Source organism: Aulonocara sp. 'chitande type north' Nkhata Bay, linkage group LG9 (genome assembly GCF_057382095.1).
Source record: "Aulonocara sp. 'chitande type north' Nkhata Bay isolate Kocher_YH1m ecotype deep benthic linkage group LG9, A_spYH_male_GT1.1, whole genome shotgun sequence".
NCBI lineage: Eukaryota > Metazoa > Chordata > Actinopteri > Cichliformes > Cichlidae > Aulonocara > Aulonocara sp. 'chitande type north' Nkhata Bay.
Window position 1 is genome coordinate 9,881,928 of NC_141352.1, and position 27,641 is coordinate 9,909,568.

General features: G+C 42.8%; 1 protein-coding gene across 1 annotated transcript; it reads right to left on the minus strand.

Moving 5' to 3' along the window:
• Nucleotides 1-27,303, minus strand: LOC147321612 (uncharacterized). Its single transcript, XM_086305431.1, has 7 exons — nt 27,199-27,303; nt 23,958-24,974; nt 19,591-20,334; nt 7,999-8,136; nt 7,647-7,742; nt 4,397-5,413; nt 1-759 (listed from the first exon to the last, which is right to left on the minus strand). The coding sequence occupies exons 1-7, from the start codon at nt 27,301-27,303 to the stop codon at nt 1-3; spliced, it is 3,876 nt and encodes a 1,291-aa protein (XP_086161557.1).
• Between the last annotated feature and the right edge of the window lie 338 nt (nt 27,304-27,641).

Genomic DNA, 27,641 nt, shown 5'->3' on the forward strand with positions numbered 1-27,641 from the left:
TTACAGCTTCATTAATTTAACATTCACTGCAGGTCCAGAAATCAGAGCTACCTCATCAGATCCAAGTGTGACATCAGCTGCACTCTTTACAGGAGATTCCAGCTGAACTCTGTGGAGCCTGATCTCAAGGTGTTTAAGTCTGACCCTGAAACCAGAAGAGGATCTTTCTGTCTCGTCAGATTCATTGTGATCCAGTGATTTCAGTCCTGCATGATCACGCTGATGTTTGCGCAGAGCAGATAATGAAGTGAATGATTTTGCACATTGGTAACAGTGAAACAGTTTATTTGCAGCGTGGGATCGTTTGTGTTTGGAGTATGAAGTGAAATTCTTGAAGCTCTTGTCACACTGGTCACAGCTAAATATCTCTTTCATGTGTGTACGTTCATGTTGGTTACGACTAGCTGAATATGAAAAGCTTCTGTCACAGTGTCTGCACTTGTATGGTGTCTCTCCTGTGTGGATTCGTTTATGCTTTTTAAGGTCACTTGCAGTGGTGAAGGATGACCCACACTGGTCACAGACATGCTTTTTAACCCCACTATGGAAGAGTTCATGGCATTTTAAATCACTTAATGTGGTGAAGCCTCTCCCGCATTCTTTGCAGTAGTTCATTTTGTCTCCAGTGTGTCTACGTCGATGTCGATTTAGATTCTGTCGATTACTGAAAGTATTTCCACAAAGGTCACAGCGAAACGCTTTCCCACCACCACAGTGACGACAGGGTTGAGAACTGGATCCATCTGTGCCGCTCTGCTTCTAAACAAAGACACAAACACAGTGTAAGTCGGGGAACTCCTTTAACATTTTTATCCTGAACATTGCCTGAAATAAAGAGCATCTCTGCCAACATCCAGTTACATTTTACTGTTTACATTATAACACTCAACTTAATAGGCGAAAATGACTCTCCATTTTTCCATCTACCGTATTTTCACAACCATAAGGCGCACTTAAAAGTCTTAGATTTTCTTCAAAAAGTACGGCGCGCCCTATAGCGCAGTGCGCCCTGTGTGTTGTAATGAGGACGTAGTAGAGAACACCATGAGAACGCTAAAGGGTGAAGTGTGGCCGAGTTGGATCATTGAGCAAAGAACGAGCTGGAGAAGCGTTTCGACGGTCACCATTCGGCTAAAAGCAGTTTCACTAGCTGAAGAGATGAACATTGAACATTTCCAAGGAGGTCCGTCTTGGTGCTTTCGTTTTATGAAACGGTGCCATTTTTCCATCCGGACCAGGCCTACGGTAGCGCAGCAACTTCCAGCGGATTATAAGGAAAAGCTGGCCATCTTCCGCTCCTACTGCAGCAAACACATCGGCGACAAAAACATCCAGCCCAGCCACATCACTAACATGGACGAGGTCCCGCTCACTTTTGACATCCCGGTGAGTCACACTGTGGAGAAGAAGGGGACCAGCACGGTAGCGATACGCACAACGGGGTATGAAAAGTCTTCTTTTACTGTTGTGCTTGGCTGCCATGCTAATGGACAGAAACTGCCGCCTATGGTGATTTTTACGCGAAAGACTTTGCCTAAAGAGAAGTTTCCAGCAGGAATCATCATTAAGGCAAATGAAAAGGGCTGGATGGATGAGGAAATGATGAAAGACTGGCTGAGGGAGGTGTATGTAAGGAGACCAGGTGGTTTTTTTCCACGCATCACCATCGCTCTTAATCTGTGACTCCATGCGTGCCCATCTCACAGCCGATGTGAAAAAACTAGTGAAACAAATGAACTGTGAGCTTGCTGTCATTCCGGGAGGCCTGACAAAGGAACTCCAACCGCTGGGCATCGGTGTGAATCGCCCGTTCAAAGTAAGGCTGCGAGCGGCCTGGGAGCGATGGATGACCGATGGAGACCACAGTTTCACCAAGAGTGGAAGGCAGCGCCAGGCGAGTTACGCCACAATTTGCCAATGGATTGTAGATGCTTGGGCTAACATGTCTGCTGGCACTGTTGTTCGAGCTTTCACAAAAGCCGGCATCATTTCCGAGGAGCCGCACGGCACGGAAAGTGACTCTGACAGTGAAGAAAGTGAACCTGGCATGTTTGATGTAGATTTAGCGCAGCTGTTAAATTCAGACACAGATGAGGACTTCGATGGGTTTGATTGATGATAAAAATGTGAGTACCAAACTCAGTTTTGCTCCTGCTTTATTTTAAATACGCACACTTGTATGCTTGTGTGTTGTTGATGACGACGATTACCGGTAATAGAAATGTGAGTAAGGTACCGAACTCAGGTTTGCTCCTGCTTTATTTTTAAATACGCATACGGTACTTGTACAGTGGGGCAAAAAAGTATTTAGTCAGCCACCGATTGTGCAAGTCCCCCACCTAAAATGATGACAGAGGTCAGTAATTTAATTTGCACCAGAGGTACACTTCAACTGTGAGAGACAGAATGTGAAAAAAAAAAATCCATGAATTCACATGGTAGGATTTGTAAAGAATTTATTTGTAAATTAGGGTGGAAAATAAGTATTTGGTCACCTCAAACAAGGAAAATCTCTGGCTCTCACAGACCTGTAACGTCTTCTGTAAGAAGCTTTTCTGTCCCCCACTCGTTACCTGTATGAATGGCACCTGTTTGAACTCATCATCTGTATAAAAGACACCTGTCCACAGCCTCAAACAGTCAGACTCCAAACTCCGCCATGGCCAAGACCAAAGAGCTTTCGAAGGACACCAGGAAAAGTATTGTAGACCTGCACCAGACTGGGAAGAGTGAATCTACAATAGGCAAGCAGCTTGGTGTGAAAAAATCAACTGTGGGAGCAATCATCAGAAAATGGAAGACATACAAGACCACTGATAATCTCCCTCGATCTGGGGCTCCACGCAAGATCTCATCCCGTGGGGTCAAAATGATCATGAGAACGGTGAGCAAAGATCCCAGAACCACACGGGGGGACCTGGTGAATGACCTGCAGAGAGCTGGGACCAAAGTAACAAAGGTCACCATCAGTAACACACTACAACGGCAGGGAATCAAATCCCGCAGTGCCAGACGTGTTCCGCTGCTGAAGCCAGTGCATGTCCAGGCCCGTCTGAAGTTTGCCAGAGAGCACATGGATGATACAGCAGAGGATTGGGAGAATGTCATGTGGTCAGATGAAACCAAAGTAGAACTTTTTGGTATAAACTCAACTCGTCGTGTTTGGAGGACGAAGAATACTGAGTTGCATCCCAAGAACACCATACCTACTGTGAAGCATGGGGGTGGAAACATCATGCTATGGGGCTGTTTTTCTGCCAAGGGGACAGGACGACTGATCCGTGTTAAGGACAGAATGAATGGGGCCATGTATCGTGAGATTTTGAGCCAAAACCTCCTTCCATCAGTGAGAACTTTGAAGATGAAACGAGGCTGGGTCTTCCAACATGACAATGATCCAAAACACACCGCCCGGGCAACAAAGGAGTGGCTCCGTAAGAAGCATTTGAAAGTCCTGGAGTGGCCTAGCCAGTCTCCAGACCTCAACCCCATAGAAAATCTGTGGCGGGAGTTGAAAGTCCGTGTTGCTCGGCGACAGCCCCAAAACATCACTGCTCTCGAGAAGATCTGCATGGAGGAATGGGCCAAAATACCAGCTACTGTGTGTGCAAACCTGGTAAAGACCTATAGTAAACGTTTGACCTCTGTTATTGCCAACAAAGGTTATGTTACAAAGTATTGAGTTGTATTTTTGTTATTGACCAAATACTTATTTTCCACCCTGATTTACGAATAAATTCTTTACAAATCCTACCATGTGGATTCATGGATTTTTTTTTCACATTCTGTCTCTCACAGTTGAAGTGTACCTCTGGTGCAAATTACTGACCTCTGTCATCATTTTAGGTGGGGGAACTTGCACAATCAGTGGCTGACTAAATACTTTTTTGCCCCACTGTATGCGCCCTATGATCCAGTGCGCCTTATGTGTGTGTTAAATACAGTAATGGCACACATAACTGAGATTGCGCCTTTTAGTACAGTGCGTCTTATGGTCGTGAAAATACGGTAGTTCATTTAATATACAAACAATCATATCTAAACAACAAGTTACATCATATTCTTCACAAGTACATATGAAAAGTTCCAATCCAATCGGTCTCACTCCCAATTTGAAGCAAAAATAATTGTTTTTAGTTAGTAAAGAACATAATAAGTCATCTAACACTGACCAGATTGTAGCAGTCATAAATTTGCAAGAAAGGGTAGAAAAGTAATTATTTAGTGTTTTTATGATCATGGAAGAAAAAAATAATAACTGAAACTAAAATCTGATGAACCTCACAACACTAACTTTAACTGCAGTAGAATAAGTAACATGCTAAAACAAATTTAAAGAGCAGAGTTGTTCCAAACAGTCAGGCTTAAAATACAAGATAAAAATATAAATACATACCTCACAGTAACTGCACTTATAGAGTTTCCTTCTGGTGTGGATCTGCTGGTGCCCTTTCAGAGAATGTGGTGCTTTAAAAGTCTTCTCACACAGGTCACATTTATAAGGTCTCTCTTCAGTGTGGGTAAATGTGTGGTGATGTAACTGTGTGGCTGTTGTAAAGACTTTCTCACACTGATCACAGCAGTAAACATCCTGTCCAGTGTGAATCCGCAGGTGTCTTTTTAGGTAACTTATACTACTAAAGGTTTTACCACACTTGTCACAGCTATTCGCCTTAATTCCAGAGTGGGTATCTTGATGACGTCGTAAGTTGCAACTGCGAGCAAACGTTTTACCACACTGATCACAGCTGTGTGCTTTAACTCCAGTGTGGATCAGTTGATGCATTTTTAAGCTTCTAGGATGGGCAAAAGATTTTCCACACAAGTCACAAATGTATGGTTTAACTCCACTGTGGATCAGTTGGTGTGTTTTTAAGTTGTCAGCCTGAGAAAAAGATTTTCCACACAAGTCACAGTAGTGTGCTTTAAATCCACTGTGGACGAGTTGGTGTTTTCTTAAGGTTCCAGCCCGGGTAAAATACTTTCCACACAAGTTACATCTGTGTGCTTTAACTCCACTGTGGATGAGTTGGTGTATTCTTAAGGTTCCAGCCTGGGTAAAATACTTTCCACACAAGTTACATCTGTGTGCTTTAACTCCACTGTGGATGAGTTGGTGTGCATTTAAGTGACTAGGCTGGGTAAAAGACTTTCCACACTCATCACAGCAGTATGCTTTAACTCCACTGTGGATGATTTTGTGTGTTTTCAAGGTTCCAGCCTGGGCAAAAGACTTTCCACACAAGTCACAGCTGTATGCTTTAACTCCACTGTGGACGAGTTGGTGTGTTTTAAAGTTTCCAAGATGGGTAAAATACTTCCCACACTCATCACAGGTGTATTTTTTCTGCCCCTTTTTTCGGTGAGGTTTGTCGGCCTCCTGAGAGCGCTGACTTCTCGCTCCATGTTGGTCCTGCAGTGACAGAGATACAAACAGAGGCAGTGATTAAAATGCAGTCGTGGAACAAACTGAAACTGACTCCATTAGTGGAATCAAAGACGTCAACAAACACGTTGTAGGTCTGTTATCACCACATACTGGAGATAATATCACATTACAAAGAAGTGCTACAATGGGAGTTGTAAGGAAAATGACATAATAAAAGAAGTACTGATCACTGGAGAAAATGACTGTATGAAAAATTGTGAGTTAGCTGATGATATTGTGTGCTGATAAAAACTCTGCCATTGCTGGTCCCAAGGCCATATGAGAAAGGAGGAGGGTTGGGCATGGGGTTAGCAACCCCGCCTTTTAAAACCTCGATTGCTACGGAAAGAGCAAACAAATCTCATCATCGATTGAACCAGGGCGAAGATGATCGGCAACCCTTGATGACAGCAGTGGAGGAAAGCCCTCAGGTCGTTACCTGCTTGATGGTCGATCAAATTTCGACCCAGAAGAAACTACCCGTTATGGAATATGGAATGTACAGACTCCGTTACAAACTGGTAAATTGGCCCAGCTTTAACATGAATACGACTCGTACCTCCCACCATTCATGGGACCCCATTGATGAATGTAGTTTGGCGAAGTCGGTTCAGGACCAGGTGGACGAAGACCTGGCACCCTCCATGGAGCTTTTTCCAGTCGATATCGGACAAATCTGTGTTACCGAAGTCAAGACAATGATCTGAGTCCTCAAGAGTGGAAAGGCCCCTGGCTTGGATGAGGCCCTCCCCAAAATGTTGAAGCACGGTGGACCCCAGCTGGAATTCGCTCTTACATGACTCCTAAACGCCAGCTGGTCAACATCGCGTGTACCTGATGAGACCAAAGGCGTCATCAAACTTCCGAAGAAAGGCGATTTGGGAGAATGTAACAACTGGTGGGGCATCACGCTACTGTCAGTACCCGCGAAGTTACTTTGCCTCGTTCTTTCGAATTGGGATTGATATACCTTTAGTAGTCCCACAAGGGGAAATTTCATGATGCGCAGTGGACGATGAGCAGGCTGGAGTGGCCGGTCCTGTGTCGAGCAAATCTTCACTCTCCGCACGATCATTGAACAAACATTGGAATACCAAAGGAAGAGTTCTATCAATTCCATCGATTTCAAGAAGGCTATCCTACGTCACTATGGAGTCCCCCAGCAGTTTGTATATGCCCTTCATGGTCTCTATGCCAACTCCCGCTGCTGCATCCAGACGGCTGATGGCTGAGAAGATTTCTTTGAGATGAATAGTGGCATGGTAAAGTGCTTTGGGTGCCTTGAAAAGCGCTATATAAATCCAATCCATTATTATTATTATTATTATTATTAATACTGGCATGCGTACTATCACCTTTCCTCTTCCTTTTATCAAGTGACTTCATCATGCGACGATCAGCTGACCAAGCTAGTATCGGTGTCCCCTGGAAAAAAGGGCGTAATCTCATCGACTTGGACTTTTTTCCAGGCAACATCACCCTGTTGGGCTCGGCTCAGTAAGACCTCCAAGAGTCAACTGCAGCTCTGCAGAGGGAGACCATGAAAGTAGGTTTAAGAATCAGTGCCAAGAAGACCAAGGTACTCCGAGTTGGCTATGCACATGCACTAGTTCCTGTCATGATCAACCAACAACGTGCTGAAGAGGTGGAGAATTTCATGTATCTGGTCAGCATCATCTCAAATGACGGGATCTCTGATCGAGATGTCAACATCAAAGCAGAGAAGGCGGCCGGTGTTCTCTGATGTCTCCAACCTATTTGGAAATTGACCTCCCTGAATGCTAGGCTCAAGATCAAACTATTTAACTCTATCATCTTCCGACTGGCACTCAACAAATGCGATCACTCGAAGCCTGAATATGCTTCAACAACGTGGTCTGCGGTGAATCATGAGAATTTCCTATTGGGACCAGAAGATGAACGAAGAGGTCTCACAAAGAGCAGGCACCCACCCTCTAGCTGATGTTGTTGGTGAAAGGCGCTTCCACTTTGGGGGCCTTATTCATCATCTACCGCCTTATTGCTCGGCCTAAGTGCTAAGTAAGCAAGTGCTGATAAAATATGGTCTTTGTATTTTCTTGTAACTTCTAAGGTTTTTGTTTGTGAATGTAGATTCTGTGTGTATAGAGGAGCCCAGGATGGAAAAGATAAAGCTGCTGTTAACAACCAGCTGTGCACACAACTTCAGCAACAGTGTAACTGTGATCATTTTTCTCACCTTTTGTGTTGAAGTCATTGTTTCCTCTCTAGTGGCTGAGCTGAATCCAAAGGGCTGAAATTGTTCCTCTGCTTCTCCACCAGACTTGTTATTTAGCTGGGACATAAAATGTATAGATATGTAATTTATCCCTGACAAATAGAAGCAGAGCAAATAAACAGTACACTGCTCAGTGACAACAATAATTATGAAGCTTTAAGGTGAAACCCCAGAAACAACTATCCTACTTTTCGGGAATAAGATGCATTAAGCGAAACAAAACAGACTAGTTTATCCCAAGGACAAAACTTTCAATGGGAGCATGATCAGTTACTGAAATATTACCAATGGAGGACCCGACAATTTGACTCACCAGAGAGCGAGACACCAGAAAGTAAAGTGAGGATGGGAAAAGAAAGTATAGTCTCTTTCTTGAGGATACAGAAGTCTTCGTATATCCGCCAGGCTCAGCTCCTCTGACACAACGTCCAAAGCAGCATCTACAGGGTGCTTATTTGGTCTAAGACGAGAGGATTAATCAAAAAACACATCCCTGACCTGGTTAAAATCCCCACCAATTACAATATTTATATTTCCAATATTCCGCACTGTGCTACACACTTCATGAAAAAATTGTGGTTGAGGAGAATTGGGGGCATATATGTTGACCAATGTCACTTTCTGCCCCTGTAGACATGCATCCAAGACCACCCATCTACTCTCCAGATCCGTATAATGATTGAGTACTTGAAAATCCAAATTTCTTCTAATCAATATAACCACGCCTCTTTTCCTACTGGAAAATGCACTAAGGTAAACTTGGGACACCCAGTCTCTTTTCAACTTTAATGATTCCACCTCATCAAGCTGTATCTCTTGAATCAAAGCTATGTCTGTCTTTTACAGTTTCAAATATGTGAGGATTTTAATAGCATTATGACACTCCACGACACTATTTTACATAATTCCATGAAACCACGTGAGCCAAAGTATTTTTGGTGTTCCAAAAGAATTCCAGTTGATTGGTTCAGCAGCCCGTCACTATCACATCAACTGCACATTTGAGCTGTTATGATGTCGGGGCAGCATGGGTGCAAGCATCTTTTTCTGCTGATGCCCACGATGCCACTCTGTGGTATGGCCCATGTCTCCCGTATCAAAAACCACCATTGCACCACAGTAAATGCTGCGCATCATGTTGTCAGCTTTAATAATAATAATAATAATAATACTAATAATAATAATAATAATAATAATGGATTGCATTTATATAGCGCATTTCGGGACCCCTCAAAGCGCTTTACAATACCACTATTCATTTACTCCCACATTCATACACTGGTGAAGGCGAGCTACAGTTGTAGCCACAGCTGCCCTGGGGCAGACTGACTGGCTTTACTGTATCTTAGCCAGTGAAACTGGTCAAGCCACTCTCTTTGAATTGTATACACTTGCCCCACTTTTACTGTCAGCGGGCTCTGGCTCGGAGTCGATCATATGTGGCTCATCAACCTCAGAGGTTGATGGCTCACTGTCAGAGCACTGGCTATGAATTTCGGATGGATCAGGCCTCAACTTCATGACAAATTTATTAATCTTTCTTAAAAGATTTTCTCATTACCCACAGCTACATCTACTTCTATCAGGCCTAGGCCACTCACCTCCCTCTCTCCGCCTGCACCTACAGGAATATCTGGAACACAGTCAATAAAAGAGGTCCCACCCTTGACTATCTCTGATTGGTTTAGACCATGATATGGGCATAATGTGTGTCTGTTGTTAACCACACAGAGACTTTCAGACTGGGTTTTTTTTCTTTCTTGAACGGCTAATCGCACCAGCGTGACGCAAGATTTTTTTTGGTTGCACCATTGAGAAATTAGGTCACGACCTCCAGTGCCCTATTCTAAGGATATTATGTGTTTCCTCAGGGATTAATAATTACATTTATTTAAGTTATATCTATTTTCAATGGTGAGCATTTTCAGCAGTCATACATATATGTGAATATGCCACGCAACACATTACTTGTCAAAAAACTGTGTGTGTTAACTGTGTGTGAAGACCAGTGTTGGGAAGGTTACTCTTAAAATGTATTCCATTACGTTACTCAATGACAGAAACATATTCTGAATACTTTGGATTGCTTAATATATTATCATGCTTTTTACAACTATGTGAATGTACTATTGCTGTGTGATTTATTACTGTTACTGAAGGTCCGCGGCTCCGAACTGTAGTAAAGGGACCTCTGACTAATACGGCGGGGTCCCTGTCGGCTCGTAGCCGAAAAATAGCTTTACTTTGTTGTGTGGGTCAACTTTTCTTGCGAGAGACAGAGAGAGGCGTTGAAAGGCTGCTCCAATGGAACTTATTGTTTTCGGAGGAAAACACGAACACAGCGTACAGTCGAGTCTTAATAGCTTACTTACAACTGGGCTCATCAGACTCTCTTTTTGGCTGCAGTGGTTATTATTATATTTACATGCTTCCAGCTCCCGTTTCTGCTCGATGACAGCTTGTACTTTATGACTTTCCTTTTTCTCCCTCCTCTTGCTCACAGACCCATAACGTGTATGGCAGTCCATTCTCCCTGCAGCACGGACTACACTGCCCATGATGCTACATTCTTTGCCTCTGCCTGTAGCATTCTGCCTATTAGCTTAGCATAACAACAACAACAACAAAAAGGCACTCTCTCACCCAGGAAACACACAGTCGCAGAGAGAGAGAGAGCGTCGCCCTGTAACCATGGCAACCGTAACGCTGCCGCCTGGAACAACAGCACGTAGCTGTCAAACAAAACCCAAACAGGCCTGACCCGCGACAATATGAAACAGGAAAGTACCGCCGTGTAATCCATTTATTTCAACAAAGTAACTGTATTCTAAATACCACCTTTTTAAACGGTAACTGTAACAGAATACAGTTACTCATATTTTGTATTTTAAATACATAACGGCGGTACATGTATTCCGTTACTCCCCAACACTGCTGAAGACACATTTGATATTTCTCCTAGTATTTAGGTATGAACACAAAGGCGATAGGCAGATAGCAAAGATGAAAATCCGCTCAAGGAGACTTCAAAGTTACGTAGATTATACTGTAGAAATATGAACAGGTAGAAACGGGTAAAGTGATCGTTTTTTATCGGATTCGGTCGTGGAAGAGATTGTTCAAGCCATGTTTCCGAAGTAACAAAGAGCCGACGGATGGCCTGGATTGCAGCCATTCCAAGACCAAATATAACGTTCCAGAACACTCCAAGCATTTCCACAAAGGTAAGTCTTCTGTTGTAGTTATTACGTAATTTATCATAACATAATTGTTGATGTAGGTTACAAATAAGTCTTCATTTGAATTGAATTTGTTGGGCTATGCTGCTTTCACTGTGGCTTTGCGGGCTAATGTTTGTTGTGTTTTGTAGGAAAACCAGCCTACAAAATGCAGGAATGCGATCCAGACTGGCGCCCTCTATCAACCTGGGTCAGACCGAGTTTAAAGCTGCTACCATAGCCAGATTTGATCGGTTAAGAGAGAGAGCGATATCAAAACAGCCATGAAAAGTCCTGCATATATGTGCCCAAGTGTTGTACTGAAGCAAGCAAGTGATGAATAACTGTTTTCCAGTAAGTTGTTTTTTTTGTTGCATTGTTGATTTGTTTTTCACCGAAGCAGCTAATAAAGCACCATTGAATACAATTTTGCCTCTTTCTTATAAGATTCTATAATAGAATGAAACAATAATGCCAGTTGTAAACAAAGATAATAACTGAATGAATTACGATTAAATTTTATTTCTATTAGATCTGAAAATGTTGTGTAACACTACAACCTGAAACAACAATTAGATTGCGTTGGCCTGTACAGGAGATAAAGGACAAAAATGTAACAACAGCTGTGAAATGGAATAGTCCAAATCACCAAAGTAAACTGGACCTGGGCTTGTTGCAGGGATCTGAAGTCACTAAACATTTTGTGAGTGTATGCACTCACACTTAGGACCATATAATAATAAATATGTGCGTGATGAAAGCTGGGCAGCACGCTAACGTCCTTACTCCACTCTGTATGCTTATATGGGTCTGACCTAGAGCTGGGCGATAGAACGATAACGATATGTATCGCGATATAACTTTTACTCGATAGAGAAATTAAGCTATCGCGATAGACCTCGCAGCTCTTGTCCTCAAAAAAAAAAAAAAAAAAAAAAAAAAAAAAAGGTCAGCCAATCCAAATTAAGTAGCGCAGAGCCGAACCAATCACAGCCGCAGCGTCACGTCGCGTGACTTGTTACGTACAGCACAAGTGCCAAGCCGCACGTGTGTTTGTTTGGGAAGCAGCCAGCGGGTAATGGAGGAAATGAGTGTGCCGACTAGAAAAATCAACCGAGCGTGACCGAAGAGAAAACAGATGATGGTTCCAATGCCGGAGAGATTGTCAAACGGAAGAGCCATAGAAGTTCCGTAGTGTGAAGGTATTTCGGCTATTTCAAGTCTGACAAAAACAGAGTAGCGTGCACTGTAAATTGTGCTGAAAGCAAGTCTGGAAATACAATAAACTGGTGCATGCGTCACACTGTGCGCCACGTTATTGTTTCGGTGAAATGAATTTCTACAATACTGTTAATTCTACTCTCTGCAGTGTTTAAATGCTTACATATACACACAGTTACTGTCCCTCCACACATACGACTCGGTTCTGCTTCTATGCCCCAGCTTTGTTTACTTTTTCCCACCGAGGCTTCTAGACTTCTGATTGGCCAACATTTCTGCACGGTTAGGAATCTAGCGCCACCTGCTGCTTTGGCATGTTCATAGCAGCGTTTTCCTTCATTTCTGCCTTTATGTGTGGACGGGATTATTTTTTAAAACGAAAACGGAAAATCTCCATTTTCAAAAATACCCGTGTACGTGTGGACGTAGCCTCAGTCTCTGACTGGAAGCGCTAATTCGTCATTCGGCTTTTGTCAGACTAAAGTAACTGTTAAAACTGTTTGAAAAGCTCAGCTATACAACAAGGAGAGATTGAGAATTTCCTTTTAGTTCTCAGTTTATTTGATATTGACAAAAGTTAGTCAGTTTTGTCTGTTCTTCTGTAAAACAAACTAAGATTTATTTTTAGAATTAATATTTTGTTTCTAAGTGGAATTGACAATTTAGTCTGTTTCGTTTGTCCTATTTTGAAACTTAAACGCTTTAGCGGCTGCCTTTTGTGTAGTTTGCAATATTTGCCTTTATTTATCTGAAAAAGTCTCATGTTCCTTAAGTACATCTACCCTGTTGAACTTATTATGGGAAATAAATATTTAAATAAAAACAAGCTGCTGATTATTTCACATTTTACTTGTGAGCAACGGCACATTTAAATCTTACAAATATAGTTATTTGGCTGATATCGTGATAGATATCGTTATCGCCTGAAATGAAAAAAACATATCGTGATATGAAAAAATCTCATATCGCCCAGCTCTAGTCTGACCCTTTCACTCCTTTGATTTTTCCTCGTTCTTTGTTTTGCCTTTTCGTCAAGTCTGCCTTTGTACGGACCTGCCGTGTTCTCCGTCGTGTTGTAGATGACTGATTTTGGGGCAAATAAAATCCAAGTAGACATTAAAACCGCAGAATTAATGATTACTGGTGCTGGAAATGCAATACCACTCGTAACTACAATGCAATGCACGAAAGTCACGTGGTCTGTTAATCTCTATTCACTCAGCTTTCGCTGTGAGTTCTATGCTAGCTGAGCGTTAGCATGCCGTCTGTGCAAATGCTTGCAAAGAGCTAAAGTTGTGTTAGCAGCGTTATGTGTTGTTTCTATCCTGGAGGACGTTTCCCGTCTACCATCGCGCTCTCGTTCTTTAGTTCAATAACAACTAGTAATGCCAATGTCCACGCTGTAGACTGCGCCACCATTTTTCAACACACGAACTGAAAACAGCTGAATACAGCGCGAGTGTAAGAAAAGACAGGGGGTAGACGGGCAGACTAACAATTCCAAGGAATTAGACTAAATGATCTCAGTTTCCATCCCTACTAAACACTTACCTTTAGATGAGCCCACAAACAGAGAGAACCTCCGTGATGGAGCCGAAGTCAGCAGACTGACACAACTATCGATAAAAACAATGCTAGTGGGATAGCCTTACTCTTCTTCTTAGTCTTCTTTTAAGTGTAATGGCATTTTGCAAAAGTGCATTACCGCCACCTACTGGACTGGAATGTGGATCAGGAACTGGAAAAAAACGCATCCATTCTAATCACAAATTTCAACAGCTGACCACAGACCTGAGACAGTTTTTCTGGCTGTTTTTCTAATGTAAAATATCTTTAGCTTCTCAAAATTTGCCATTAACGTCTTCCTCTCCTGGACATGTGCCTGGCATTCTAACAGTGCATGCTTAACAGATTCAATTTCTTTGCAGTAAGCACTAAGGGTAGGTTTTGATTATCGATTTATCGATTGAAATCGATTCTTGCTTGGATAATGTCATATCGATTCATTAAAATCCTGAATTGATTTTTTAAATATAAATTTATTTTGCCCGAAAAGCCAGAATCTCAGTTTAAACCTCACAAAATTTCAACAACCACCAAACAGCTAAAACAGTAAATGAGAGCAGGAACACGGATTCTGCACAAAGACGTAAACATAAAGCGCGGACCCGCCGATGCATCAGAATCAGTAAAATGTCCCCTTTCTCACATGGACACGGACCCGCCGTCGGGGCTGAAGCCGACAGATCGCTGACCTCTAGTTAGCACACATTGCCGTTTGGTACTTGTCTGTTTCTTCTCTCTGGTACCTACCCACTCTCTTCCAGTGACCATATTTCTGAATGTTTTATGAATGCTGATATTCCAGTTATCCTGCCACATTCTTGGGACTCTGTATAATTATAATACTTAACTTCAGCTTTGTTTAATGTATCTGCAAATCAAGAGATTATGATTTGAATGACTGTCTTGCCAATACATCTATATCCTCATCCTCATTCCTTCAGGTTGGTAATTACATGCAATATGTTTCTAATTATTCAAATCACATATCTGTTGCTGTCTACATAGAGAGAAAGTCATACTTAAAAGAAATTCCTTAACTAATTAACTATTACATTTGCACTCAGTAACCTTCCTGTTCTATAGATTTATAACCAGAATACAACCAACTGGGGAGCAGGTTGACTCTTGAGTTGTTCTAAATGACAAATATTCTTTCAGACTGATGGAAGCATAGTAGGAGCTAGTGTGCATTTATAAATGCCACTGTATCGATACAATTTCTAGAGCAACCTCAACCTCCAAGCAGTTGTAGCTACCTCCATGGCCATATAATACTCGGCAACAGTGGACAACCTGTAGTTGCCAAAACAGTTAGCAATTTGTAGCAGTGCTGCACACCGAAGGCAACCACAGAGTCAGGGAAACTGATGGAGCTGTTTATGTTAGAACAATCACACACAAGACTTAGACTTAGAGATTTTGTGAGGCATACAGCAACATACGCCAAACCCAGAAAAACATCGGTTGTAGCCTGGGGCAGACTGACAGAAGCGAGGCTGCCATATCGCGCCATCAGCCCCTCTGGCCAACACCAGTAGGCGGTAGGGTAAAGTATCTTGCCCAAGGACACAACGACCAGGACAGAGAGCCCGGGTTCAAACTGGCGACCTTCCGGTTACAGATACGCTTCCCAAACCCCCTGAGCCATGGTCACCCAGTTGAAGTTGCTGAAAGGAAAACCTGGATACCCTTATCCCTGTGTAACCTGCAACAAACCTTAATCCACTGGAAAAAGAGTACATTTAGGAATCAGGGAGCGTTACCTCCAGACAGGGAGGATCTGAAAGTCTGGCTTTAGTCTGACTATAAGTTATACATACCATGGTGGTGCCATAGTATGTATCACTAACAGAATTTATTTCCCCTGTGTAGGGAGCACGCACTGGCTGTCCAATTGTGGGACAAACAGTATCCCACATTCTTTATTTTTATTTCACAAACACTTCTTATAATGACATTTTGGTGATATTAGCTCTTTATACAGTTAAGTTACAGTGGGATACAAATAATATCAGGCTGATCCTGCCACAATTTGTTTCCCTGGTTCAAATCACGGAAGAACAGTATCCCACAGTTGTTTTTGTTTTTAAACCCATTTTGCACAGATGTTTTTTGAAAAATGTATTGATAGCAGTGTTGAATATTATTACACAGTAAAACAAACAAACAAACAAACAAACAACTATACATGAAATAATTACACCATAAAGATGGTTTGTTTAGTGGTTTATTTTATTGCAACCTGTAATTTATTTTAGTTAACTTTTGTTTCATTGTTTACAAAAGGTCTGAGGTGTAAAATAAACTGCAATGGAGTTTGAAAAATGAGTGATGTGTACGTCAGGGGAGGAGCACAAAGATTTTCTTGTAAAACAAAGGGGGGGTCTAGCAAAAAAAGTTTGGGAACCACTGTGTTAGGCTATCCCCTCTCCAGTTTTGGTAATTCCACGCATTGCTGGAAACCCAAACAAAACACACAATAAGAGGCTCTAATGCAAGCGTAATGGACCCGGAGCCAGCAGAACAGAGCCAGCAGTGCATGGGCAGGAATGCATTTCTTACTTGGAAATTCCAACACCACTTCACAAATCCTGTCTCCCCCCCACCCTGGACCCCCACCAATTCGCATACCGCCAGAACAGGAGCACAGAGGATGCAGTCTCCATCGCACTGCACTCTGTCCTCTCACACCTGGACAACATGAGGCTACTCCAGCAGAGTGGTTGGATCCGTGGCTGAAGAGGATTTTTTCACCCCACTGTTTTGACCAGAAGGTGGCATCAGCGTCACTTGAATGAGTTTCTTGTAGTAAGGCGCAATTCGCTTTTAGCCCTTTGATAAACATAAACATTGCTTTTCTTTTAACCTTTTCCCTGAAACCTCTAACATTCAACGACACAAAGGATAAACACGTGCGTAGCATTAAAGATAAATAAAAATAGAGTTCAAAATATTAAAAATATCAAACTTGAATATATATAAAAAAATAAAAACTTAGTTTACTTTCCTGTTTAGGGACGGACTTCACGGACTTCAGTTGCATTGAATTCAATGGACTCAGCACGACTGGCAATCAACGAGGCATTCTCCGATAATTTGTTGTTAATGTCCGCCATTTTGTCATCTTGTTTATCAAATCGCATGTGGAGAGCTTGAATAGCTGCCAGTATGTCGCTCGCTGTGGGACTGGGATTAGCAATCTTTCTCGGATGGTCACCTTTAGACAGAGTCGAGAGAAGCAAGTCATTAATTTCCTCCAGATTTCTTTTTTTCCCGTCGCCACTTTCAAACTCCATGTCTGAGAGGCAGTAGTTGTGATCATCCGCAGCTGAAGCCAAATCTTGTATTTTATCGTTCTGGGAAGACTTGCTTTCCCCTTTGTCCTTCTTCTGGTTTTTTGTCATGTGTGGGAGTGTTTTATCTGAAAACGTGAAAAACTTGAAAATGTCAGAAAACAGCTTTTCATAATGTAAATATTATTACAGTATATAACTTTAGAAACACTTCCATTTGACTTGAATTTAATATTATAAAAAATTTAAACTTAAAATGTTATTCTAAAATGTGCAGCAATTTAATTGGTTTATTCTTTTTAGGCGATAGTCTGTGGGACCAAGGAAGGCCTTATACCTGCATCTCTACCAACTTGCAATTTCTGGGCATGTTCTGAAGCAGCATCTCTGTTTTTGGTTTCAGGTTTGTTTCGTTAGTTTTTCCCAGTTTAGGTTTTGCTTAGTTTTCATCCTCGCTTTTGCTGTTTCTGTTTGTTTTCACCCACCTTATAAAATAAAGCTCACTTACATCAAAAGTTGCATCTTGAGTCCTATTCTCCTACTCCACACGCCTGCCACGCCAGACGTGACAGTTTGGGAGCTGACAGTCTCTATGGAGATGGGGTTTTGTGGGGGTGACAGGAGAGAAACTACAGAGAGGCGTGTAAGACTGCAACTCTGCTTCCTGGTCCCAACTCTGGATAGTCACATTTTGGGGGGTTTGATCAATTTGATCAATTTCCAGAAATGAGAGCTGCTCCATCCAAAGTGGGATGGATGCTGTCTCTCATAACAAGACCAGGTTTCCTCCAGAAAGCTTCCCAGTTATCTATGAAGCCCACATCATTTTTTGGAAACCACACAGACAACCAGCAAGTTAAGGAGAATATGCAGGTAAACATGTCCCTCCTGGTCTGATTGGGGAGGGGACCAGAGAAAACTACACTAAACTAAACTCACAATGACTCGAAATGCATTTCCTGACATAGTCTCCTATCTGGAGGTATCTGAGAAAAAAGTTGCTCCCTTGTAGCTTGTATAGCTCTTGTAACTGCTTGAAAGAGGCAAAAACATCCTCCTAGTATAGATTACCGATTGTGCAAAGTCCTACCGGTTTCCAAAGTCTAAATGTACTGTGTAGAATAGATGGTTTAAAAGATGGATTGCCTACAATGGGAGTAATAGAGGATCTCCCTGCTGCGGAGACTCAGGTCGTTTGGAGTGGAGGGCCCACTCCAAACGACCTATGACTCTGTGGTGGCCTCAGCCATCTTCTATGGTGTGGTCTGCTGGGGCGGCAACATCTCTGCTGGGGACAGGAAGAGACTGAACAGGCTGATCCGAAGGGCCAGCTCTGTTCTGCCCTCTGGACCCAGTGGAGGTGGTGAGTGACAGGAGAACGGTGGCTAAGCTGTCATCCCTGGACAACATCTCCCACCCCATGCAGGAGACTCTGACAGCACTGAGCAGCTCCTTCAGTGGGAGACTGCGGCACCCACGGTGTGGGACGGAGAGATTTCGCAGGTCTTTCCTCCCCACTGCTGTCAGACTCCACAACAAAGACTTTTGCAGCTGATCAAACACACACATGTGCAATAAGACTGCTATATGTGCAATTCTTGTGCAATTCTTCTTCTGACGAAGTTGTATTTTCCTACTCAGTTGTATATAGTATTTGTATTTCTGTTTTATTTTATTGCATTCCAGTGTTTTCTAATTTCTGCTACATAACTTTGCACTTTTGCTGTAACAACACAAATTTCCCACCTGTGAGACTAATAAAGGTCATCTTATCTTATCTTATAGGGTTAAAAAAAACAACAACTGTACAGTCAGAACTTTTTCTGGAATTCTAAATTTATTTCTCACAATTCAAGTCCAAACAATCATGCTTACAGATTTCTTTCTTTCTCATTTGTTAAATATGTAATTTCATTACTGACAGAAAGGGGAGTTTCACTGGGCTGGCCCACTAAAGGTCACAGAAGCTGTGATGTAAAATGAGTTTGACTCCCCTGATTTAGAGTTTCAGGGACATCATAAAATGTTCATTAAGCCAAACAACAGTTTCATTACAAGTGTGCGTGTTAGTCCCCATAGGGAAATAGTTCCTCTGCATTTAACCCATTCACAATGTACAAGGTAATTTTATCGTCACCCAAATCTTATAGGGGCTATTTGTTTGAAATAGCCCCTATAAGTCTCCACAACAAAATGATCAGCTTTGACCTTTCTAATGACAACTGTGTATGCATCACACAGCTGCTTGAAAAGCAACCAATCAGTGTGTAGCTTAGTTCTCCTGACTTTGGCCCATGCCATGTTGTGCTCGTGGAATAGGTTAGCTAGATCAGTAGTAAACCATGCATTATGTCTGCATTTATTTCCTTTACACATCCATAAAGGGATACAACAAAATAAAGAAGAATTCAACAATATCTAATGCAAAATTGAATTCATGTGCAGTATAGCAGGTTCCCTCTAAGTGCAGCCAGCCACATGAGATTTACTGATCAAACCACGAGAGAGAGATTCAACATTCAGGCAAAACAATCTTTAAGAAATGACAGAAAACTAAAAGAAAAAGGAAGGAGGACAATACTTTGCAACTTCATAAATTTAAGAGGCAGGATTATTAATTGCAGGTCCAGAAAGCAGAGCTACCTCATCAGATCCAAGTGTGACATCAGCTGCACTCTTTACAGGAGACTCCACCTGAACTCTGTGGAGCCTGATCTCAAGGTGTTTAAGTCTGACCCTGAAACCAGAAGAGGATCTTTCTGTCTCGTCAGATTCATTGTGATCCAGTGATTTCAGTCCTGCATGATCACGCTGATGTTTGCGCAGAGCAGATAATGAAGTGAATGATTTTGCACATTGGTAACAGTGAAACAGTTTATTTGCAGCGTGGGATCGTTTGTGTTTGGAGTATGAAGTGAAATTCTTGAAGCTCTTGTCACACTGGTCACAGCTAAATATCTCTTTCATGTGTGTACGTTCATGTTGGTTACGACTAGCTGAATATGAAAAGCTTCTGTCACAGTGTCTGCACTTGTATGGTGTCTCTCCTGTGTGGATTCGTTTATGCTTTTTAAGGTCACCTGCAGTGGTGAAGGATGACCCACACTGGTCACAGACATGCTTTTTAACCCCACTATGGAAGAGTTCATGGCATTTTAAATCACTTAATGTGGTGAAGCCTCTCCCGCATTCTTTGCAGTAGTTCATTTTGTCTCCAGTGTGTCTACGTCGATGTCGATTTAGATTCTGTCGATTACTGAAAGTATTTCCACAAAGGTCACAGCGAAACGCTTTCCCACCACCACAGTGACGACAGGGTTGAGAACTGGATCCATCTGTGCCGCTCTGCTTCTAAACAAAGACACAAACACAGTGTAAGTCGGGGAACTCCTTTAACATTTTTATCCTGAACATTGCCTGAAATAAAGAGCATCTCTGCCAACATCCAGTTACATTTTACTGTTTACATTATAACACTCAACTTAATAGGCGAAAATGACTCTCCATTTTTCCATCTACCGTATTTTCACAACCATAAGGCGCACTTAAAAGTCTTAGATTTTCTTCAAAAAGTACGGCGCGCCCTATAGCGCAGTGCGCCCTGTGTGTTGTAATGAGGACGTAGTAGAGAACACCATGAGAACGCTAAAGGGTGAAGTGTGGCCGAGTTGGATCATTGAGCAAAGAGCGAGCGGGAGAAGCGTTTCGACGGTCACCATTCGGCTAAAAGCAGTTTCACTAGCTGAAGAGATGAACATTGAACATTTCCAAGGAGGTCCGTCTTGGTGCTTTCGTTTTATGAAACGGTGCCATTTTTCCATCCGGACCAGGACTACGGTAGCGCAGCAACTTCCAGCGGATTATAAGGAAAAGCTGGCCATCTTCCGCTCCTACTGCAGCAAACACATCGGCGACAAAAACATCCAGCCCAGCCACATCACAAACATGGACGAGGTCCCGCTCACTTTTGACATCCCGGTGAGTCACACTGTGGAGAAGAAGGGGACCAGCACGGTAGCGATACGCACAACGGGGTATGAAAAGTCGTCTTTTACTGTTGTGCTTGGCTGCCATGCTAATGGACAGAAACTGCCGCCTATGGTGATTTTTACGCGAAAGACTTTGCCTAAAGAGAAGTTTCCAGCAGGAATCATCATTAAGGCAAATGAAAAGGGCTGGATGGATGAGGAAATGATGAAAGACTGGCTGAGGGAGGTGTATGTAAGGAGACCAGGTGGTTTTTTCCACGCATCACCATCGCTCTTAATCTGTGACTCTATGCGTGCCCATCTCACAGCCGATGTGAAAAAACTAGTGAAACAAATGAACTGTGAGCTTGCTGTCATTCCGGGAGGCCTGACAAAGGAACTCCAACCGCTGGACATCGGTGTGAACCGCCCGTTCAAAGTAAGGCTGCGAGCGGCCTGGGAGCGATGGATGACCGATGGAGACCACAGTTTCACTAAGAGTGGAAGGCAGCGCCAGGCGAGTTACGCCACAATTTGCCAATGGATTGTAGATGCTTGGGCTAACATGCCTGCTGGCACTGTTGTTCGAGCTTTCGCAAAAGCCGGCATCATTTCCGAGGAGCCGCACGGCACGGAAAGTGACTCTGACGGTGAAGAAAGTGAACCTGGCATGTTTGATGGAGATTTAGCGCAGCTGTTCAATTCAGACACAGAGGATGAGGACTTCGATGGGTTTGATTGATGATAAAAATGTGAGTACCAAACTCAGTTTTGCTCCTGCTTTATTTTAAATACGCACACTTGTATGCTTGTGTGTTGTTGATGATGACGATTACCGGTAATAGAAATGTGAGTAAGGTACCGAACTCAGGTTTGCTCCTGCTTTATTTTTAAATACGCATACGGTACTTGTACAGTGGGGCAAAAAAGTATTTAGTCAGCCACCGATTGTGCAAGTCCCCCACCTAAAATGATGACAGAGGTCAGTAATTTAATTTGCACCAGAGGTACACTTCAACTGTGAGAGACAGAATGTGAAAAAAAAAAATCCATGAATTCACATGGTAGGATTTGTAAAGAATTTATTTGTAGATTAGGGTGGAAAATAAGTATTTGGTCACCTCAAACAAGGAAAATCTCTGGCTCTCACAGACCTGTAACGTCTTCTGTAAGAAGCTTTTCTGTCCCCCACTCGTTACCTGTATGAATGGCACCTGTTTGAACTCATCATCTGTATAAAAGACACCTGTCCACAGCCTCAAACAGTCAGACTCCAAACTCCGCCATGGCCAAGACCAAAGAGCTTTCGAAGGACACCAGGAAAAGTATTGTAGACCTGCACCAGACTGGGAAGAGTGAATCTACAATAGGCAAGCAGCTTGGTGTGAAAAAAATCAACTGTGGGAGCAATCATCAGAAACTGGAAGACATACAAGACCACTGATAATCTCCCTCGATCTGGGGCTCCACACAAGATCTCATCCCGTGGGGTCAAAATGATCATGAGAACGGTGAGCAAAGATCCCAGAACCACACGGGGGGACCTGGTGAATGACCTGCAGAGAGCTGGGACCAAAGTAACAAAGGTCACCATCAGTAACACACTACAACGGCAGGGAATCAAATCCCGCAGTGCCAGACGTGTTCCGCTGCTGAAGCCAGTGCATGTCCAGGCCCGTCTGAAGTTTGCCAGAGAGCACATGGATGATACAGCAGAGGATTGGGAGAATGTCATGTGGTCAGATGAAACCAAAGTAGAACTTTTTGGTATAAACTCAACTCGTCGTGTTTGGAGGAAGAAGAATACTGAGTTGCATCCCAAGGGTGCATGGGGGTGGAAACATCATGCTATGGGGCTGTTTTTCTGCCAAGGGGACAGGACGACTGATCCGTGTTAAGGACAGAATGAATGGGGCCATGTATCGTGAGATTTTGAGCCAAAACCTCCTTCCATCAGTGAGAACTTTGAAGATGAAACGAGGCTGGGTCTTCCAACATGACAATGATCCAAAACACACCGCCCGGGCAACAAAGGAGTGGCTCCGTAAGAAGCATTTGAAAGTCCTGGAGTGGCCTAGCCAGTCTCCAGACCTCAACCCCATAGAAAATCTGTGGCGGGAGTTGAAAGTCCGTGTTGCTCGGCGACAGCCCCAAAACATCACTGCTCTCGAGAAGATCTGCATGGAGGAATGGGCCAAAATACCAGCTACTGTGTGTGCAAACCTGGTAAAGACCTATAGTAAACGTTTGACCTCTGTTATTGCCAACAAAGGTTATGTTACAAAGTATTGAGTTGTATTTTTGTTATTGACCAAATACTTATTTTCCATCCTGATTTACGAATAAATTCTTTACAAATCCTACCATGTGGATTCATGGATTTTTTTTTCACATTCCGTCTGTCACAGTTGAAGTGTACCTCTGGTGCAAATTACTGACCTCTGTCATCATTTTAGGTGGGGGAACTTGCACAATCAGTGGCTGACTAAATACTTTTTTGCCCCACTGTATGCGCCCTATGATCCAGTGCGCCTTATGTGTGTGTTAAATACAGTAATGGCACACATAACTGAGATTGCGCCTTTTAGTACAGTGTGTCTTATGGTCGTGAAAATACGGTAGTTCATTTAATATACAAACAATCATATCTAAACAACAAGTTACATCATATTCTTCACAAGTACATATGAAAAGTTCCAATCCAATCGGTCTCACTCCCAATTTGAAGCAAAAATAATTGTTTTTAGTTAGTAAAGAACATAATAAGTCATCTAACACTGACCAGATTGTAGCAGTCATAAATTTGGAAGAAAGGGTAGAAAAGTAATTATTTAGTGTTTTTATGATCATGGAAGAAAAAAATAATAACTGAAACTAAAATCTGATGAACCTCACAACACTAACTTTAACTGCAGTAGAATAACTAACATGCTAAAACAAATTTAAAGAGCAGAGTTGTTCCAAACAGTCAGGCTTAAAATACAAGATAAAAATATAAATACATACCTCACAGTAACTGCACTTATAGAGTTTCCTTCTGGTGTGGATCTGCTGGTGCCCTTTCAGAGAATGTGGTGCTTTAAAAGTCTTCTCACACAGGTCACATTTATAAGGTCTCTCTTCAGTGTGGGTAAATGTGTGGTGATGTAACTGTGTGGCTGTTGTAAAGACTTTCTCACACTGATCACAGCAGTAAACATCCTGTCCAGTGTGAATCCGCAGGTGTCTTTTTAGGTAACTTATACTACTAAAGGTTTTACCACACTTGTCACAGCTATTCGCCTTAATTCCAGAGTGGGTATCTTGATGACATCGTAAGTTGCAACTGCGAGCAAACGTTTTACCACACTGATCACAGCTGTGTGCTTTAACTCCAGTGTGGATCAGTTGATGCATTTTTAAGCTTCTAGGATGGGCAAAAGATTTTCCACACAAGTCACAAATGTATGGTTTAACTCCACTGTGGATCAGTTGGTGTGTTTTTAAGTTGTCAGCCCGAGAAAAAGATTTTCCACACAAGTCACAGTAGTGTGCTTTAAATCCACTGTGGACGAGTTGGTGTGTTTTTAAGCTTCCAGCATCGGTAAAAGATTTTCCACACAAGTTACATCTGTGTGCTTTAACTCCACTGTGGATGAGTTGGTGTATTCTTAAGGTTCCAGCCCGGGTAAAATACTTTCCACACAAGTTACATCTGTGTGCTTTAACTCCACTGTGGATGAGTTGGTGTGCATTTAAGTGACTAGGCTGGGTAAAAGACTTTCCACACTCATCACAGCAGTATGCTTTAACTCCACTGTGGATGACTTTGTGTTTTTTCAAGGTTCCAGCCTGGGCAAAAGACTTTCCACACAAGTCACAGCTGTATGCTTTAACTCCACTGTGGACGAGTTGGTGTGTTTTAAAGTTTCCAAGACGGGTAAAATACTTCCCACACTCATCACAGGTGTATTTTTTCTGCCCCTTTTTTCGGTGAGGTTTGTCGGCCTCCTGAGAGCGCTGACTTCTCGCTCCATGTTGGTCCTGCAGTGACAGAGATACAAACAGAGGCAGTGATTAAAATGCAGTCGTGGAACAAACTGAAACTGACTCCATTAGTGGAATCAAAGACGTCAACAAACACGTTGTAGGTCTGTTATCACCACATTCTGGAGATAATATCACATTACAAAGAAGTGCTACAATGGGAGTTGTAAGGAAAATGACATAATAAAAGAAGTACTGATCACTGGAGAAAATGACTGTATGAAAAATTGTGAGTTAGCTGATGATATTGTGTGCTGATAAAAACTCTGCCATTGCCGGTCCCAAGGCCATATGAGAAAGGAGGAGGGTTGGGCATGGGGTTAGCAACCCCGCCTTTTAAAACCTCGATTGCTACGGAAAGAGCAAACAAATCTCATCATCGATTGAACCAGGGCGAAGATGATCGGCAACCCTTGATGACAGCAGTGGAGGAAAGCCCTCAGGTCGTTACCTGCTCGATGGTCGATCAAATTTCGACCCAGAAGAAACTACCCGTTATGGAATATGGAATGTACAGACTCCGTTACAAACTGGTAAATTGGCCCAGCTTTAACATGAATACGACTCGTACCTCCCACCATTCATGGGACCCCATTGATGAATGTAGTTTGGCGAAGTCGGTTCAGGACCAGGTGGACGAAGACCTGGCACCCTCCATGGAGCTTTTTCCAGTCGATATCGGACAAATCTGTGTTACCGAGACAATGATCTGAGTCCTCAAGAGTGGAAAGGCCCCTGGCTTGGATGAGGCCCTCCCCAAAATGTTGAAGCACGGTGGACCCCAGCTGGAATTCGCTCTTACATGACTCCTAAACGCCAGCTGGTCAACATCGCGTGTACCTGATGAAACCAAAGGCGCCATCAAACTTCCGAAGAAAGGCGATTTGGGAGAATGTAACAACTGGTGGGGCATCACGCTACTGTCAGTACCCGGGAAGTTGCTTTGCCTCGTTCTTTCGAATTGGGATTGATATACCTTTAGTAGTCCCACAAGGGGAAATTTCATGATGCGCAGTGGACGATGAGCAGGCTGGAGTGGCCGGTCCTGTGTCGAGCAAATCTTCACTCTCCGCACGATCATTGAACAAACATTGGAATACCAAAGGAAGAGTTCTATCAATTCCATCGATTTCAAGAAGGCTATCCTACGTCACTATGGAGTCCCCCAGCAGTTTGTATATGCCCTTCATGGTCTCTATGCCAACTCCCGCTGCTGCATCCAGACGGCTGATGGCTGAGAAGATTTCTTTGAGATGAATAGTGGCATGGTAAAGTGCTTTGGGTGCCTTGAAAAGCGCTATATAAATCCAATCCATTATTATTATTATTATTATTAATACTGGCATGCGTACTATCACCTTTCCTCTTCCTTTTATCAAGTGACTTCATCATGCGACGATCAGCTGACCAAGCTAGTATCGGTGTCCCCTGGAAAAAAGGGCGTAATCTCATCGACTTGGACTTTTTTCCAGGCAACATCACCCTGCTGGGCTCGGCTCAGTAAGACCTCCAAGAGTCAACTGCAGCTCTGCAGAGGGAGACCATGAAAGTAGGTTTAAGAATCAGTGCCAAGAAGACCAAGGTACTCCGAGTTGGCTATGCACATGCACTAGTTCCTGTCATGATCAACCAACAACGTGCTGAAGAGGTGGAGAATTTCATGTATCTGGTCAGCATCATCTCAAATGACGGGATCTCTGATCGAGATGTCAACATCAAAGCAGAGAAGGCGGCCGGTGTTCTCTGATGTCTCCAACCTATTTGGAAATTGACCTCCCTGAATGCTAGGCTCAAGATCAAACTATTTAACTCTATCATCTTCCGACTGGCACTCAACAAATGCGATCACTCGAAGCCTGAATATGCTTCAACAACGTGGTCTGCGGTGAATCATGAGAATTTCCTATTGGGACCAGAAGATGAACGAAGAGGTCTCACAAAGAGCAGGCACCCACCCTCTAGCTGATGTTGTTGGTGAAAGGCGCTTCCACTTTGGGGGCCTTATTCATCGTCTACCGCCTTATTGCTCGGCCTAAGTGCTAAGTAAGCAAGTGCTGATAAAATATGGTCTTTGTATTTTCTTGTAACTTCTAAGGTTTTTGTTTGTGAATGTAGATTCTGTGTGTATAGAGGAGCCCAGGATGGAAAAGATAAAGCTGCTGTTAACAACCAGCTGTGCACACAACTTCAGCAACAGTGTAACTGTGATCATTTTTCTCACCTTTTGTGTTGAAGTCATTGTTTCCTCTCTAGTGGCTGAGCTGAATCCAAAGGGCTGAAATTGTTCCTCTGCTTCTCCACCAGACTTGTTATTTAGCTGGGACATAAAATGTATAGATATGTAATTTATCCCTGACAAATAAAAGCAGAGCAAATAAACAGTACACTGCTCAGTGACAACAATAATTATGAAGCTTTAAGGTGAAACCCCAGAAACAACTATCCTACTTTTCGGGAATAAGATGCATTAAGCGAAACAAAACAGACTAGTTTATCCCAAGGACAAAACTTTCAATGGGAGCATGATCAGTTACTGAAATATTACCAATGGAGGACCCGACAATTTGACTCACCAGAGAGCGAGACACCAGAAAGTAAAGTGAGGATGGGAAAAGAAAGTATAGTCTCTTTCTTGAGGATACAGAAGTCTTCGTATATCCGCCA